Source organism: Montipora foliosa, chromosome 8, assembly GCF_036669935.1.
Source record: "Montipora foliosa isolate CH-2021 chromosome 8, ASM3666993v2, whole genome shotgun sequence".
Lineage (NCBI taxonomy): Eukaryota > Metazoa > Cnidaria > Anthozoa > Scleractinia > Acroporidae > Montipora > Montipora foliosa.
Genome location: NC_090876.1, coordinates 37,200,159 through 37,217,658, shown reverse-complemented (window position 1 = coordinate 37,217,658; position 17,500 = coordinate 37,200,159). Strand labels below are relative to the sequence as shown.

At 37.6% G+C, this 17,500-nt stretch overlaps 1 protein-coding gene across 3 annotated transcripts in view; it reads left to right on the top strand.

Annotated features, from left to right (window-relative positions):
* Positions 1-17,405, top strand: part of LOC138012450 (myeloid differentiation primary response protein MyD88-like) — a 19,538-nt gene extending 2,133 nt beyond the window's left edge. The window contains exons 2-9 of one of the 3 annotated variants that reach the window (XM_068859222.1): positions 2,349-2,583; positions 3,167-3,214; positions 4,399-4,686; positions 4,833-4,880; positions 5,404-5,418; positions 9,320-9,595; positions 11,277-11,474; positions 14,739-17,405. In XM_068859222.1, the coding sequence (XP_068715323.1) occupies positions 2,358-2,583; positions 3,167-3,214; positions 4,399-4,686; positions 4,833-4,880; positions 5,404-5,418; positions 9,320-9,595; positions 11,277-11,467 (1,092 nt within the window). In that variant the 5' untranslated portion in view covers positions 2,349-2,357 and the 3' untranslated portion in view covers positions 11,468-11,474; positions 14,739-17,405. The remainder of the gene's footprint in view (positions 1-2,348; positions 2,584-3,166; positions 3,215-4,398; positions 4,687-4,832; positions 4,881-5,403; positions 5,419-9,319; positions 9,596-11,276; positions 11,475-14,738) is intronic. The other 2 variants (XM_068859220.1, XM_068859221.1) reach the window with 2 other exon arrangements.
* Positions 17,406-17,500: the final 95 nt, after the last annotated feature.

Below are 17,500 nucleotides of genomic sequence, written 5' to 3'. Positions count from 1 at the left end.
TAAAACAACAAAACCTGAAATGGACTGAGACGTTTTGTGTAATGCAAGAAAAGACTGAGATGACAGAGCTGCTTCAAAATAAGTTAGATGTTTTGGACTGCAGTACACTGTTTGTTTTGATTTGTCACATACCAGTTGACAGATGTGGTTAGAGTTATCGAGGGTAAAAATAGAGAGAGAAGGACCTGAAGGGTTCAAGTTATTGGGAGTGGAAGTTGTACTTTTAAATTAGATGCAAACCCATTTATAATACCGTATTTACCTGTGTATAAGTCGACCTTTTATGGCCTGAAAAGAAGCTCCAAAAATCGCCCTCAACTTATGCACGGGTCAAAGATTTTGAGCCAAGTTCCAGCTAAGTAATTTATTCAAAATTAACATAATAATGATTGTTGTCTTGGACATAACGAACGCGGTGGACAAAAGCCGACAAAAGACTTCAAAATGAATGTAAGCAATTCCAGTTGAAATGAAAAAGGATTTGTCCAAATCTAAATGTTGAAGATATTCACAACCACAAATATGAAATAGACACTGGAAATTTTCGTTTTCCAAAGGCCGAAAGCTCTAAAAGGCATTTCGGTTTCTTCAAATGAACGCGATCGTTCAACGGCTTAGTAACCTGGCGCAATACCTCGTGTTTGCGTGCAAGCTATTGTCACTCGTGTTGCGTGAAAGTGCTGGTTGGTAATGATTGTTTTTTATTCTTTATACACACCCCGCTGATTTAAATGCATTTGCAAACTTCGTATTGTTTGGTTTATGACTTTTGTTTTGTTTGTCATGTGAGAAATTATAAGTCAAGGACCAATTAAACCTTGCACATTTTCGCATTGTTCCCAAGTTATTTTCAAAGATTGACTCCTGCTTCTGTGATGTTGTGCCCTAAAGCCCTTTATCGTTGAACAACGAAACAGGTTAGTTTGAGGTTTTCATGTTCGATTTTCTGAGAACTTTTTCGAAATTCAAAGACAAAATGCCCGCAAATACAACAACTGCTGAACCACTAAACTATTTATAAGCGCTTGAGGCCCTGATTTTTTGTGTATCCACATTTCGAGAAATCGAAGAATACAAGATTATTGTCCCAGTAACATTTAACAAAGAAATTAAGAAATTGCTTTTTTTGGCATCAAAAATGGGGGGTCGACTTATACACTGGTAAATACGGTAAATAACCATCAGAAAGTGGCCCCTTGCTCTTGTCCTCAACTTCAACGTCACTCGTGTCTCAGAATACAGACAATAATATTTATGTCATCAAAGCTTTCCCTTCGCAAAGTGAGCAGTTGCAGATTTTATTCTGTGTTATGTCAGACGGTAGGGAGCTTAAGAAACGGGAATGGCGACAACAACGCCTCAAAGCAATGATATGATTGGTTAAAAGAGCATAAATAATCAGTATCTGAATATATTAATTATAGCATACATACATTTCAGTTTAATTATTGTAAGGTGCCTATTTTACGGTGGTGAGCTTACTTGCAGCAACTTTCCCAAGGACATGTTTAGATCACCCAATCAGGAGCCGAAGGTGTTTTTTTCCCATGGCATCTGATTGGATATTTTATGCACATGAGAGAATTAATTAGCTTTAAATCTCTAAGGGCCGATTTACACAGTGTGATTTTTGGTGCATGTGGCAAGCTTACAACAGGCCTACAATTGCTGCAGCGTTTCTAAACTTGTTTTAAAATGCTACAATTTTTTTTATGTACATGATAATCACAAATGAGTTTTAGGCCTGCCATAATCATACTGTATAAATCGGCCCTGTATTACTCTTCCAGGGACTCATTTACTGACCGAGTATCCATGAATCAATTACGACCTCATTTTAATTTTATGAAGTCATTGTGCAAGACTTCCCCACGTATAATGAGGCATTCAGTGTCTCTGCAAAGTCCAAAATACTTTTACATGTAAAATTGTGGGTAAAAGTAAAGATCAACTCACCTCCACCAACACTTGGTCAAATGTTGGCTGACAGATTATCGACAGATTAGCGACAGGTTACGGACAGGTTACCGACAAGTTACTGACAGTCAGCTAGAGGCCGACTAAAAACGACAAGCAACTCTCGTCTTACATACTTTCCATAATCCACTGTTTTGCTTCAAACTTCATTGATCAAACTGAAACAATGACTTAATCCTTTCATTGCTTCTAAAGTAGCATTTATAACTGCAATGATCTTCAATCTCAACAGAATTTAGGTTGGATGAACTAACAAATTCATTTATTATTGGTTATACTTGATTAGAAATTCACTCAGTTGAACACTTGACACTTGTGACGGTGACAAAAGAATTAGAAGAGGAAGTGACTAAACATGATTTTTATTTTAGTTTTATACGATGGAAAGGAAAGGGTCATTGAAAATGAAGGTTATGAAGATGAAGAGAAAATTCAAGCTGAAATCAGGAAGAAAAGAAACTGATAAGCCAGTTGAGCCAAAGCCAGATCAATGCATAATAGAGGGGCCAGAGCCCTTACTGGTCACCATTCATGACAGCATGAAACGCAAGGATGATCCACAGTCTGATGAAACATTGCCTGCTGAGAATTCCCAAGCAGAGGAAGGTTTGTTGTATGACAAATGTTATTCTTTGAAAAATAGAGATACTATGAAACCCACCGATCTGTGGAATGGGCACAAATTAGTGAGTGATTGCCCTGCCCACTTCAGTTAAACATTTTCATGAAATTCCTTTCCCACTGTGTGCTTTCACTGTCAAGGTGTATCGGAACAACCACAACAATGGAAAGATACATTTTCAAAATCATAAGTCCCGAGGGAAAATGGATAAAATTGTTCTTGTCCAGCGAAGAGATTGCAAGGGCAACCATGGACTCGTTGTTGCTTTGAGTGTAAGTTTTGTTCCCTGGCCTTAAAAGTAGCGTTGAACACAACACCTCTCAAGAATTTGAACTATTCACAAGTGAAAGTGGGCAGGGCAGTGACTTAGTAATTCGGGCCCATTCCACAGATCAGTGGTTTTCGTAGTATATCCTGTGAAATGCTACTGAATGTGTCAAAGGAGCTACAATAAAGTTCAAAACTGACGCATTGCATTTGCATTTGTAACTGTTTTTTGTCATTATTCAGTGTTAAAGAAGGATTGAAATCTAAAGGGAAAATGACTTGTAGATGTTTTTCTTTTAGAGTTAACTCCATCTCCAAGTGAAAATGAGGAATGCAAGAAAAAAAGTGGTATGTATTTCAAACCATACAAGTGCTATCTATACAAAGAGATCTTATACTGTTCCAGATTTCCTGATTAAAATATTGAGTGTTTGGTGTATTCTTGTGTAAGAGTTATCTTTGACTTTATGTAGTGTTTGTGTTTTTGTGTTGCCCTTCTAACTGTTATGCAATTTTTTATTTCAAAGTTTAATTGGAAAGTTGGTTGATTAACCTCAGACACCGTCAGAACATTGTGACAGTAATTGTCACAAATACACAATCATGCAGGCGGTCAAACTACCCTGAAGATGGCTTAACGCCGAAAACGTTCGGTTTTCTAACTTTTTAAACACTTTTTAGCCCTGTAAATACTAGGCTTTGTTTTACAGAGCGAATATTATGGACAATAATTGTCCCACTGCGCATAATTCGAATCGCATAATGTGCCAGTCCCGTAAATACACCGCAAATATATGAAGCGTTCTGAAACAAAGATTTCTGCCAGGAAAGACTGTAGATATAGATTTCTTCTTTACACTTTTACATTTGCAGATAAAGTTACCATCTTTGCTCCATTTGAAATAATAAAAATATTGTGAAATTTTTAGTGTAGATGTAAAAGGCCTTCCAGCATCACGATATATAATTATTCTGTGTACTTAACAAATCGAAAGTTGTTCAGCGTTGTCTGTACTCTTATCGACAACGATATTCGTCATCACAGTGGTCAAAATTTGTTGTGGACTCACGAGGCGCAGACAACGCTGAACAACGTTCGATTTGTTTTTTACCACAATATTCAACGCCAAAGAAAGTTTTTATTTCAGAGCGAGACCAAAATCATGACCCAAAGAAAGAGCAAGGGTTGTCTATAACTTTCTCACAATATGATTGGTTTATTTTCCAAAATGAGCGTTCCTGATTGGCTATTACACTGCGGGACAAAATAACGCGAGCATGACGCGTACAGCGTTGTCTAGACTCTCATCGACAACGCCAAATTAGCCAATCATATTGCTAGATTACAAGCAATTGTGGTAAAAAGTATTTTATGCTGAACAGGTTATTTCGAACCCCTGCTTATTTGACTCATTTTCTCTTTCCCTTTCAACTTGCAACTGTACTTGAAACAACAGACTTGTTCACCTGTACAGGAACATTTGACTTGTTACAATGTACCTTAGGCATTTTTTCATGCTTAACTTAAACAGCTGACATTGGAGCATTGGATTGCGATGAGAAGCTGATAGAGCATTTACCTCCTGAAGCCAAAAAGGTTTTAGTGGAGTTATTGCAACCACTTTCACATGGAAAAGACTACAGAGGACTGGCAAGCAAACTGGGCTTTGACATGCAGTACATTTATTACCTACAAAGCTTGAACGAACCAGTTACCGTGTTATTAAATGCTATCAAACACAAGAAGATTTCTGAGGTGATTTCAATTTTGGATGACATAGGAAGAAAGGATGCTGCAGAAGACCTTCGTCATTTCAAAGGTGAGACCATTTTTTTTTGTATTTAGAACTGAAGCAAGCGTACTGAAGTGGTGATTCTTTGTAACCTACTGTTTTTTGTCATTATTCAGTGTTAAAGAAGGATTGAAATCTAAAGGGAAAATGACTTGTAGATGTTTTTCTTTTAGAGTTAACTCCATCTCCAAGTGAAAATGAGGAACGCAAGAAAAAAAGTGGTATGTATTTCAAACCATACAAGTGCTATCTATACAAAGAGATCTTATACTGTTCCAGATTTCCTGATTAAAATATGGAGTGTTTGGTGTATTCTTGTGCAAGAATTATCTTTGACTTTATGTAGTGTTTGTGTTTTTGTGTTGCCCTTCTAACTGTTATGCACCCCGAGGGGTTGAGGGTGAGAGAGGGTAGGCAAGTGGCAATAGGCTGGCTGATAGCTAAAATTTACTCCCCTCTTTGTTGTCTTGGCCATTTACACAGAATAATGCTCTGCTAGTTTGCAGAAATTAAATTCCTACCTTTTCACTTGCTAATTTTCAAACATAGCTATCTACACGTACTGCAAAATCTTCTGACAACTCTGCAGAGCGTGCAAAGTTATTGGTTTGCTCATTAAATATTTACATATATAGCATTTTCATTGCATTTATGCTTTCTGATTGGGAGGAATTTTGATGGGATAGTGCACATTTATATTTATAGCCTTCTCACAAATTTTTGTTTTTGTTTGCTTTCCTTTAGATGAGACTAAAACACGTGAGTATTTTGTTGTGATTTTTATCTTGATTTTGATTGAGATTGTGATTTTTCTATTTTTTGGTGAAGAGAAAGGGATTCCATGATGAGGATAATGTGGATGAGCGTTCTCACAATGTGAAGGAGAATACAATCAAAACATATAGCACAATTTTTAGCAAAAAGATTAATAACATCAACAGCTCTGTTGGTATCTGTTGCGTCTAAGACCTTAGTGGTTGATTAGGTGTATGCAGAACCAACTCTGGAAAAGAAACAGGAGTTGCAACAAAAGCCGCGTTCTGTGACCATTCGGAGCTGATGAGTAGCACAATCATGATGTACATTTGTGTAACATAGTGAAATTTTACAAACTTTTTCATGCTGCCATAAAATTGGATGAAAAGGAACCTGACAAAATCAAATAGCCTCTTAAGCTGATATCTTAATGAAATTTTTTGTACTTATGGATCAAAAATAAGCAATTTTAAATTTACCCATGACCCCTTGCAGGCATGGTAATTTCCTCATTTTGCTTAGATTACCCTAAAAAATTTTGTTAAATAACCCGAAATATTCTCATTTTTAACTTTTGACATTACAGAAATGTTAATTTCAGAGTTGATTATATGCTTCGCTTGATTCGCAATTGAGAAATTCCGGCGAAATGTTCCACATGGATTGCAAAAAACAGGGCAAAATGGGCTGAAGTCCAGAAAAAACCGGTTTAACTGGATAAAAACAAGTCAAGGCCTGGTAGCAAAGCTTGCTCTAAGGGAACATTTCAAAACGTAATGGCGGATCTACAAGGAGAAACTTTTGGTTCTTTCACGCTCTAAATTCGCTTTGTCAACCTCTGAACGTCAAGAAGTGTTTCAGACTCACAAAGAGGTCTCGTTCTTTCACAATTTGAATTGTTTCTTTCTGAGCTTTGGCATGTAATTTGTACATGAGATGAGCATTCTGTTTTTCTTTGGGTTTTGTAATGTGAGCTCGGACAAGCAAGATACAGAGGACATTTTGCGAAGCTGTGCTTTGGCTCTAAGGCAAATTGTAATGGCGGACAAAGTGTTTCAGACTGAGAAAAAATGCTCTGGCTTCTCGTGTGCTGAGAAATTTTTGGGTAAAACTTTCTCCAAAGCAACTACCACAAATGAGCATTGTCGAACCATATTTTATTCTGCCTAACCACAAAACATCCGTGGGTTACAGACGCAAATTGCAAAACAGCACTGAAGATTTTAGGAGCGTGACGCTCAAGACTGTTGTGCTTTTCGGCCTCTTTTCTCCGTCATTGGTGAGAAATTAACCACGTTTTTTTTATTTACTGGTTGCAACATTGTTTATGTGAAATATGTTGTCGATTTCGTTGTGAGGAATAAAGTACAAGCCGTCTGAAGAACCTTGTTGTGCTCGTCTTACTAGTTTGCGTGTTACGCGTGACGCGCCATTTTTTGTCCCCAAAGTGGACAACCGAATCCGTTTATTCTAAACTTAAGCGACCGATTTCGCTAATCTACACAGTAAATGTTACTTAATATGTAGGAAGGATATCTGCGAAATGTGAGTGGCTAGCACTTTTTACCAGCGGAGATATGGCCTGAAGTGTTCGTTCAAGATACTGGTTTCCCAAATGTACATCATGATTGTGCTACTCATCAGCTTTTATTTGGTGAAGGGAAAGGGAGGCTATGATGATGACAATTTGAATTAACTTTCTCATACTTCATTTTGAGCATTTGATTGGAACTGCAAAATTTCACATCTTCCCAGTGAAGAACAGTGCCATAAAAACAATAGCACACCAACAAGAAGGTTAAAAGGGCTATGTCACGCACCCAAAATGCAGAAGGTAGAATGAAACATTACAACAACCAACAACAGCTTAAAACTGTTGAGCAACATAAAGGAAATACAGCAAAAGGAAGAAGAGACATAGATGGACAAAAAATGGACAAGATTGAAATGGGTTGCGTTTGGGTATAAATCTTGAAAAAAGTCGGTCCAACGCTTTTCACGTTTATGGCAAATCACCTGGATAAAGGTTGTGTTTGCTTAGAATCATCTTGTTCATGATGTAACAATAATTTTATCCACATTACCGTTTTCAAGTTTTAAACTCGTATTAACTAAAAATTTCCCAGAAACACCTAAAAACAGCGTGACATAACCCCTTTAACAACATCTCTGTAGAGCCCAGGGTATCTGTTGTGTCTGAGATCTTAGTGGTTGATGGTTGATTCTGCATTCACCTGCTGGTGTATGCAGAACTAACTCTGGAAAAGAAACAGGAGTGATGACATTGGCTGGTACAGTTGAGGGCTGTGCAGCCTGTGTGACCATTTAGGAGCTTTTTTCTCTTCCACAAACTGATGGTCTTTGATCTGAGCAGGGAGTGTAATGGACCATGTAAGGGACCTATGCAAATGTAGGTAGGGACGACATTAAAGATGTCTGCATTCTTCCTGAGCCTGCACTTTGCTGTATGAATCGTTGTTTCCCAGGGGTATTATGTTCAGCTTGTAACATGTGAAATGGCACACATTAGAAGGACTCACAACTTGCAAAAGACCCAATGATAAGTACTTAGACAAAACTCCACGGCAATTTTAGTCCATTTTCTTTCATTAAACCATTCTTTTGAGAAATTTTCCAAATCTGAAATGGCATACTGTGACTGAACCAACATCATATGCAAAAAGCATCCTTGTTAATTTAAATTAAGTACTTCAACTCGGCATGCTCCCAATCTTACATTGCACAAAATTTTAGAATTTCTTGTGCTGTTTAATGGGTGGTTAATGCCAGTTGTGATTGGTGTGCAAAGCAACACTAGCTTGTTTGCTTAAAGATCCCAAAGGTATGATCCACAGCTGTAGTAAGTAATACATCCTTTTAAAGTGCCCCTGTGACCAAAAAATCAATTCATATTTTTCTTTGGATTTGAAAACTATGTTAACAAAACACTAAGTGACCCACGTTTTAAGTCTTGATTTCAAAAAGACACCTCTTTATTTTAACTGGAATTTTCCAATTTAATGGTCCGCCATTACTAACGTTATGTTCTTGAGAGAGCTGGATCGAGGAGAAAATGACGTCAAAGGCTCACTAGTTTAAGAATGCAATACGTGTGTACGCTGCAAAATTAATATGCAGCACTGGGGTTTTGGGCTTTCAGGCTTTTAAACTCACGCTTTGCATATATAATAAGCTGCGTTCACACGCTGAATTTTTAAGCTAGTGAGCCTCTGACGTCACGTTTCCCTGGATCCAACCGTCTGAGTTCCAATCGGTCAGTTTTGAACGTGAGTAATGGCAGACCGTGAAATCCAAAACTTACACTCAAGGTAAGCGGCCTTTCGATAAAAATCAAAGCTCAAAATTTTGCCAGTCAGGTGTTGAGCAAACACACTGTCAAAATCTGAAGGAAAAAAGGAGGTGGTTTTTTTGATCACAGGGGCACTTTAAGAGATGGTTTTTAACCCCTGGGAATGAGACTTTACTTGTCAGCGGGGGAACCCCCAGGAGTCAATGGGTTAACTAGGGTCAGGGTTTGAGAACCTTTGCGGCACACACATTTATCCTAAATTGTTGAGAGTACACCCCCTCCCCCCCCCCCCGCCCCTCCAGGGTTAACCCCGGTGAACTATATAAGAGAGGTATTTTTCAGTGTTGTAGTGCGTCTTAGCATTATTTTGCACTATTACCTTCTGATTGCTAGTGTGGATGCTCTACCACCGTTTTAATGACCTTAATAGCCTCCACGAGTCTCTTGTGTATCTCAGTAGGAGAGCATCCACACTAGTAATCGGAAGGTCCTAGTTTCAACTCTTGCAAAGGAACACTCAGAATTTTAATGAGTATCCCCGAGTCAACATTAATATTGCAATAGAAATGTAACTACTCTGTTTTCCTTTTCTAGTTCGTGAGAGTTATGATGCTTTCCTTTGTTTTGCGAAAAATGCTACACCAGATAGCAAGTTTGTGAAAGATCTTATAGAAAGAATGGAAGCACCACCATACAATTTACATCTTTGCCGGGCTGACCGTGACTTCCTTGGAGGAGGTTCCTACCATGAAAACACTGCTGTGGTCATTGAAAAAATATGCAAAAAATTTGTGGTTATTTTGTCCCAGAATTTTGAAAAGAGTGAAGGAGCACTCTACGAGTCTCAAATTGCAATAACCCTTTCACCAGGTTGGTGAGAAAGTTTCAACTGATTTCAAATTTGTAGTGCAATTGTGGCATCATCAGAAATTTCAAATTACTGTAGATGAAGGCAAAATACAGCAAGGCATGGAAAGCTTTTTTTCAAGTCTTGAAGTAAATTCATTCATGACACAAGATAAAAACTTGGGTAAATGCTTGGGTTCAAAATCAACTTTTGGACGTCATTCTTTTTTGAAAACATATATACCACATACTTCCTAAGCCAAGTTACATGTACATGCAGGAACATGTCATTAACTAGTTCTTTAATAGCTAGTGTCTTTCATTTTGGTCGATGTTGAATAATAGCAGTGATAAGATTATCTAGCTTATGACAGGGTTGAGAAATAGAGGTTATATGAAAATTATGATTATAATTATAAAAGTTATTTTAACCACTGGCAAGTTACAGTTCACAAGGCAACCAGGTGTACAATCAGTCATAGTTTGTAGTTACTCCAGTTTGGAATTGAACATAACTTTTTAAAGGAGCACCAGAAAGCACCAGAATGGTTTTTCTTTGCAAAAAAGAAACAAGTGGCCTGATATTAGATACTTTCTTGAATTCCTTCAAGAGCTCATTAATATTCAATTGGGTATTTTGTCCAATCTTGATCGAAAACAGTTTTTTGCCTCTTCATATAATTTGACAGAACATGTTTCAAAACTTGGCTTGAAATCTTAAGCCGTCCTTTTTGACAGAGATGTCACATGCAATCATGATGCCAAAGTTTGACTTTTCTTAAGAATTATTGTTGAGTGCCATTACGTTGCCAGCCATTAAGCCAGTTACACGTACTGCAAAATGTACTACTGCATGACAGTATACGCCATCAAGTCAAATCAACCACTTTTTATAAATTGAATACTGCTGAGTCAAATTGCACGTGGTATTTGAAAGTTGTAACAAAATAAAGAGGTATAATTTGGGTCATTATTTTCCTAAACATACACATGTCACAGTACCAGACGTTCATGACCTTGAAGCATTTAACTCTGGTTCAGAGCTGGGGTTTTTTGAGTTTAAAAATTTCCTTATTTGGATGTAAACATAGTTTACGTCATAGAAAGTGCGGTGTACAGGGTTTTATTCATGTGTTGTTTGTGTCAAAAACCCGAACGAGGGAGGAACGAGCGAGTGAGGGTTTTTGACACAAACAACGAGTGAATAAACCCCGTACAAAGCACTTTCTATGTCCTGAACTGTTTATTACACATAAGACGAGAATTTTCATTAAAATAGTTTTCTGAATGCAAATTAGAACCAAATGCAAATTTAATTTAATTCAATAACAAAGTAGAATTTGCACGAGATGCACAAGATGCACGAGTGATTGCCATGGAAACACCTTTATGCTATTGTTGATTGGTTATACTTCCACATGTAAAATAGCTGTACGCCATTCTGATTGGTGGTATAAGCCTTTTCCACATGTGAAAATAAAGCGTATAGATTTGTACAAATGAGCTTATGGAATAAAATTCTCATGTTATGTGTAATAAAATTATGTACTGTAGCTCGCATGTTTTCCTGTGCGTGCAGCTTCAGTTTTGTTCATATTTGGGCATAAAATCCCCAGCTTTGTTCCAAGAAAAAGAGTTGCAAGTTACATGCTTCAAGGTCATGTTGTTTCTGACAGAACTTAATAGTCCTTTCTTTTTCTTGTAGGAGCACAGCAGCAGCGCATCATCCCCATTCTTTTAGAAGATGCATACCGTAAAGACATACCAAAGCCAATGGCTCACCTTACATATCTGGATTATCCTCGAGCAGAGGGAGACATACCCAACTTCTGGAATAGATTAGCGCGGTCTTTAGGATGGATACCAAGTCAGAAGTCAAGTAAAACAAGTAACTGATCCCGAGGTCAGGCCAACCCCTTTCACTTTGCTTTCAGTTGTCTTCCAAATTACATGTACAAAATTTTAGAATCATGCACAATCATAAAAAAATAAAATGTTACATGAGAAAATGATGAGAAAAGCCTGAATGGTTGCTTAGAACCAACTGGAAAGACGTGATTGTGAAATAATGTTAATAAGTTATTTATTACATGGCCTTTTTTTGCACAGTTTTGGCCTGTTCTTCGTCCTTTGGATAATAAAACTCGCTCTTGCTGTGGCTCTCTTCTTCACTCATACTAAAGAAGTATCTGTGTGCTAGTTTTTCTTTCAGTTGAAAATATAGTTATACTTTGTCCATATTTTTTGTTGTTTTCGCCCACGCACTCGTAGCTTTTAGTCTCAACTCAAAAGAGCCGTCGAACCGAGAAAAATTTTCATAATGCCTGGTCATCGCAAGAAAATCTTGCCCGCTCAGCAGCCAATCAGAGTGCATGTACTATTGTAGCCTTATAATAAAGGATGATAATTGCAAGTGAATAAAAGGGGTGGCCTTATCTGATATACATGTAAATAAGAAACTTATTGTAAAATTTATTATACATTAATCTGCTTTGATATGGTAAATGGACGTTTCTATGCATGCGTGACTCAGGCAATTTCTGCAACTTCTGTAAACACAATGGGCCTTCGTGAAAAATGGGAAGTACTGTATGTACTGTTCTGATTTTAGTGGGTGAACCTTACTTAGTCTACCTCTCTGTTTTGCTTATTCTACTACTGCACTTTGCCTCACTTCTTAAACATGAACCCCTTCTGCTTATACTCTGGTAACTATGTGATGTAGGCAGTCATACTCTACAAAAGATGATGAAATGGGAAAAATTCCTCGGGGATATAATATTGATCTCAGATAGCCGTGGACAACAGCTCTTTTTCAGCCTGCTTCACAGACCATTGATGTCAGTCTGTGATTAAATAATTTTGATCATGTGATAACATTTTTGTGGCTCTGTGGTTAAAAAAATACTGATCACATGATGCCATTTTCCATTTCTCTGCCCAAAGAGAAAATCGTGAGACAGTGTTGACAGCAAGGAAAACCCGCTGAAGCTATCACCTGGGAAAAGCCTTGTCTGAAGAAATAAGAAGTGGTGTATTATAGACACAGTAGTGCAAGCAGGTGGAGACTTTACTTCAGTTTGTCTCCAAAAAAAGGCGTAAATTGTACAATTGCGAATTGGCATTTATGGCAGTAAAACTGTGGTCGCTTAGTGTTTAGTTAGCATACCTAGATTTGAAATACAAAGAAAAATAAGAATAATTGATTTTTTGGTCACAGGGGCACTTTAAAAGCTGTCATGCCATTAAATTCAGAGAGTGGTTGAAATTAGTGTACACAACAAAGACACTGGTTGAGGATAAGCTGTTACGTTTATGTCATCTCTAGTAGCATGCAAGTACCTCAAAACACCAGCTCCTTGTTGGGGAACATTACACTCTTGGCATATTGTTCGAAAGCAGTAAATGCAAACTTTAGTGACGGTGTATGTGTTTTAGGTTTCTGGACCTTTCTGAAGACTGTTGTAGTGTTAATATTTTTATCTGAAAAGCCTTTGCGATTTTTAGAAATGTGTTCTGGGAAGATTGTGCTATCTTAGGGAACATGATGTAATGTAAGGTTTACCTTCTAGAACATTCCGAGATTGAGTTAATAAGCTCAGTAGCACGATCACTGCAGTAACAGTCCTTCCATTTTTCTTTTCTTTTTGTTAACATAGTGACCATTTGAGTGAAACTCAACTGGTAAAATTTCTAGCTGTGGTTTTCAGAGTCTCTCAAGATTTCAACACTCCTAAAAATCAGTGGAGAGAATTTCACATTTCTATGGTTTTTGATTGATCACTCAAATGTGCCTACATATGGTTATGATGACTGATTAGTCAAAATTTGGAAACAGTCAATAACCCCCCTTAAGTATAATGTGAAGTGCTACGTTTCTACCCCTTATGAACCATGTGAGCGTTAGCCCTACTAATGGAAGTGGGCCCACACAAGGACAGAGAAAAACTCTGACCAGGGTGGGAATTGAACCCACGACCTTCGGCTGCTCTACCGACTGAGCTACATAGAGAGGGAGCAGGACGTGGGAACTGAAGATGTTAAAGTCACGGCAATGAACATGTACAAGTACATTAGGAAGGATTACGTTTTTGCAAACGTTGTCCGTGACGCACTTATATTTCAACAGACTTAACTGATTAGAGTGTAATGTGAAGTGCCAAGTGCTACACTTCAACATCGTCAGTTCCAACGGCCTGCTCCCGTCTGACCTTGTAGTTCAGTCGGTAGAGCAACGGTGATCTAACCCGAAGGTCGTGGGTTCAATTTCCACCCTGGTCAGAGTTTTTCTCTGTCCTTGTGTGGGTCCATTTCCATTAGTAGGGCTAACGCTCACATGGTTCATATGGGGTAGAAACTTAGCACTTCACATTACACTCTAATCAGTTAAGTCTGTTGAAATATGAGTGCTTCACGGCCAACGTTTGCAAAAACGTAATCCTCCCCTTATTATAAACTTAACGTAATATTGTGTTTCTAATTGGTCAATGGCGAATGCATAAATAGGTCATAGTGTGCGGTGCGGAAGTTGCTATGGAAGCACAGCAATTGAGTTTGTTGATTATATTAAAAAATCTATATAAATTGTAAGAACTTGTTCATGCATTGCGTGATTTATGGCCGCTTGCAACGTTTTGAAAGTTCTCAAATTGCACTCGTCTACGGCTTGTGCAATTTGAGAACTTTTAAAACATGACTTGTGCCCATAAATCATGAAATGCACTCGAGTTCTTACGATTTCCTTTACATTTTTAATTCAATTCTAGGCATAACATTTGAAACAATTGGCTGTGGGAAATGTTTTGTGCTTTAGTCCTTAAGTGAGTAGTCAAGTGGCAGTAGTAGGGAATGAAGGCTAGAGCACTTAATTGTGTCTAGTTATAACAAAGCAGGGATGTGGCCTGGGTTTGATTCCCAGACTCGGCTTCATATGTGGGTTGAGTTTGTTGGTTCTCTACTCTGCACTGAGAGGTTTTTCTCCGGGTGAAGTCTGGTTTTCTTGTGGTGTCCCCAATTAGTGCTTTAGTGCTGGTAGACTGGACACGTCAGTAAAGTTCTTATTGATATTAAGCTTTGTCAAGATAACCAAAATGTGGAAAAAAATTGATTCACAGTGGTACTGCAGGTACATACAGTCATCTTATCGTGTTGTTTAATTTTCCCACAGGGTGTGCTGTTTCAAGTGAATGTGTTAAATCCAGTACATCAAGGGGCTCGTCAAGGTTCACTGCTAGGATTCGTTTGAGAAAGAGCAAGAAAAAGACGAAATAAGTTGTGTTGATGTGATATATTGAAAGTCAAAGAGGCTCTAGAGGGTTAACCTGATATCAGAGGATTAGCTCTCATCGGCAGAGGTCATTGGTTGGTTTGCTTTAGAGGTACACTCCCGTATGTGGTTAGAAGCGTAATGGAAATATCGTTAGAGATGCAAGGACGCGCTGCATAAAAAGAGGAAGTGAAAGGGCTTGTATCTATAGTTGCACTTGCCACAGTTCTGTTTGCTCTTAAATTGCTAAACAAAGACAAGCACATTAGTTAACAGAAATTAAGACCATTTTACTCTGTTCAGGTCTTCGTCACCTCATACTTTTTGTGCTTGCGTCTACGTCTGTGGGCTTGCAGTCTTCTCTGAACAGGCTCTTGAACATTAGACGCCGTTTCAAGGAGTTGCTTCAACCCCTGCTTTTGTGCCAGATGGTGGAAAGTGCCGGTTAGGGTTTTAGGTCATTGTTTTACCATAACTGAGACAACCCAACCCTTTACAAAAACGCTAACCTTAGGCTTAAACATTATCTAGAGCATAGTATTTAGGCCTAATTTAAGCATTAATAGAGCTTTGGGTTGTTTCAGCTACGGTGAAACAACAATCTGCTGCTGTAGTTTACACCGGGCTCCACTTTTGTGCCAAATTCATCCAACCATAGCTGTTAATTCAACATGGTGATCGACATTCGTAGCTAGGAAAACAGAAATAGAAGTTGTATTTTTTTGTTGTTGTGATAAAAGTGATCTCAAAAACAAGATAATGGTGTAACATTTTGTAAATATTTTTAGGGTGAACATATCGCCAACAAGGGCTCTTCTTATTGCACAAGTTTTAAAACGAGTTCTTATGCATTCCTGGTGTAAAATGATTGATATTTCATTCACACTTGTTTTAAGGTGTCATGCTTTTATAGCCAGTCCATGTTTCGTGCTTAAGATCTAAGTAGCTACGAAAATCAATCGATACTCTAATTTTTGCTATTTATATTGCATCACATCATGGAATACTTAAATTACACTTGGCCTTTCAAAAATTATAATAAAGATCGGCCTAAAGTTACTTTAAAAAACAATTTGATTTTTTGTTTTTGTTTAGACTTTTTTTTGCAAAATTCAAATTGTTTTATAGAATTTTTGGCCGCTGTCTTCTTGTTTGTGTTGTTTAGTCATGGTCAGGGCTTTCAATGAAATTTGGTTTGAGTAGACTAACAAATTGTTAAAAGGAATTTTTATCTTAGGCTTGAAAGAACCTGTCTTTGATTACTTCAATTTCGGGGGGAAAAGTAGCTGACTTTTCTGAGTGAAGCACGCGGCGCTTCGGTCTGCAGTCTGTACTTACTGAAACCACTGCATTGTACAAAGCTTGTACAGAACACTTTTTGTAGATCTAAGAGCAGTACACTATAGGGGATAGTTGTATGCTGTCATGATATGTAATGTTTTAGAAACACGAGAATACATTTATTCAACCATTTTTAACATACTTGAAGCATTGTTTTCTTTGTTTGATAACAAACGATAGGGTGATAGGTATTTAGATGGTGGTTTGCAGGCAGCTCAAACGCAGAACTTGAATGCTTCTTGGATAATCTATAAGATAACAAGAAAATAAGATATAAGATATAAGATGGCAAGAAAATCTGTTAATCTTGCCCAAAAGCAAAGAAGTGTATGAAAATACAGTTACTTTCCCTGCATTTTGTGTTCTTTTATTCGTTGTAGGCGGCCAGGTTTGGTTTTGCTGTCCTGTTTTTACCATCAGTTCATTAAGTGAGGACAGCGAAGCTAGTGTTGATTACAGAAAAGAGACACGAGAACACGTCAGCTTGTTTTATATCTTTTTTCCTTTTATGCTAAGGCTAGCGGATATCGTAACTTTTAAAAACTTTTTGTTTGATTTCTTGCTGAACCTAATGAATTGATCTTTATGCCAACAATGCATGAAATTAAGAGTTTGAGCTAAGAGAACATACTTTGTTGAAGACATAGTGTCCTATTCATTTTTTTTTTTTTCGAAGATTTCTTGTGGCAAGAGAAGTCGAGATGTGCAGCAGCCTTTAAATATTTAGTGTACCAACACGAAAACTTTTTTTAATGTTTTCTTGTACCTGGTTTCTGTTCATTTTTTTTGGTAACTTACACTTTCTTGACATTTGGTGTACGCCTGCAGAAGTGTGTGTGGCCGTATTTCTTTTGTTTTAACTTAAATATACAAAATTTTTAATTGACCTGGTGGAAAGCATTGAATATGGTTTTAGCTAGAAAGCTGACCTTTCTTCAAGGCCACTCCAACAGTAATTACTGGCCAAGGTTGATGTGTGTGAATGTGCTCAGATTTCATCAACAGTTTTATTTTTTTTGGGTGTCAGGCCATAAAGTTAAGTCTAGACAACTTTGGAGAAGAAAGTAATGGACTAGAAAAGCTTAATGTGGTTCTTTTAAGCCAACTTTTAGCAGACAGAAGTACTAGTAAATACTTTCCATTGCATTGTATTTTATTCCGTATGCACGTAGTTGTTGGTTTCCTATTTGTATCACATTGAAGTAATTAAAGGGAACTCAAAACACATATTCAATGGGTTTTATTTTCTTAATTTACAAATTACCGTACAGTGTATAATCAAGGTATATTCACCGCGCACCGGTGGCTCAGTTGGTTGAGCA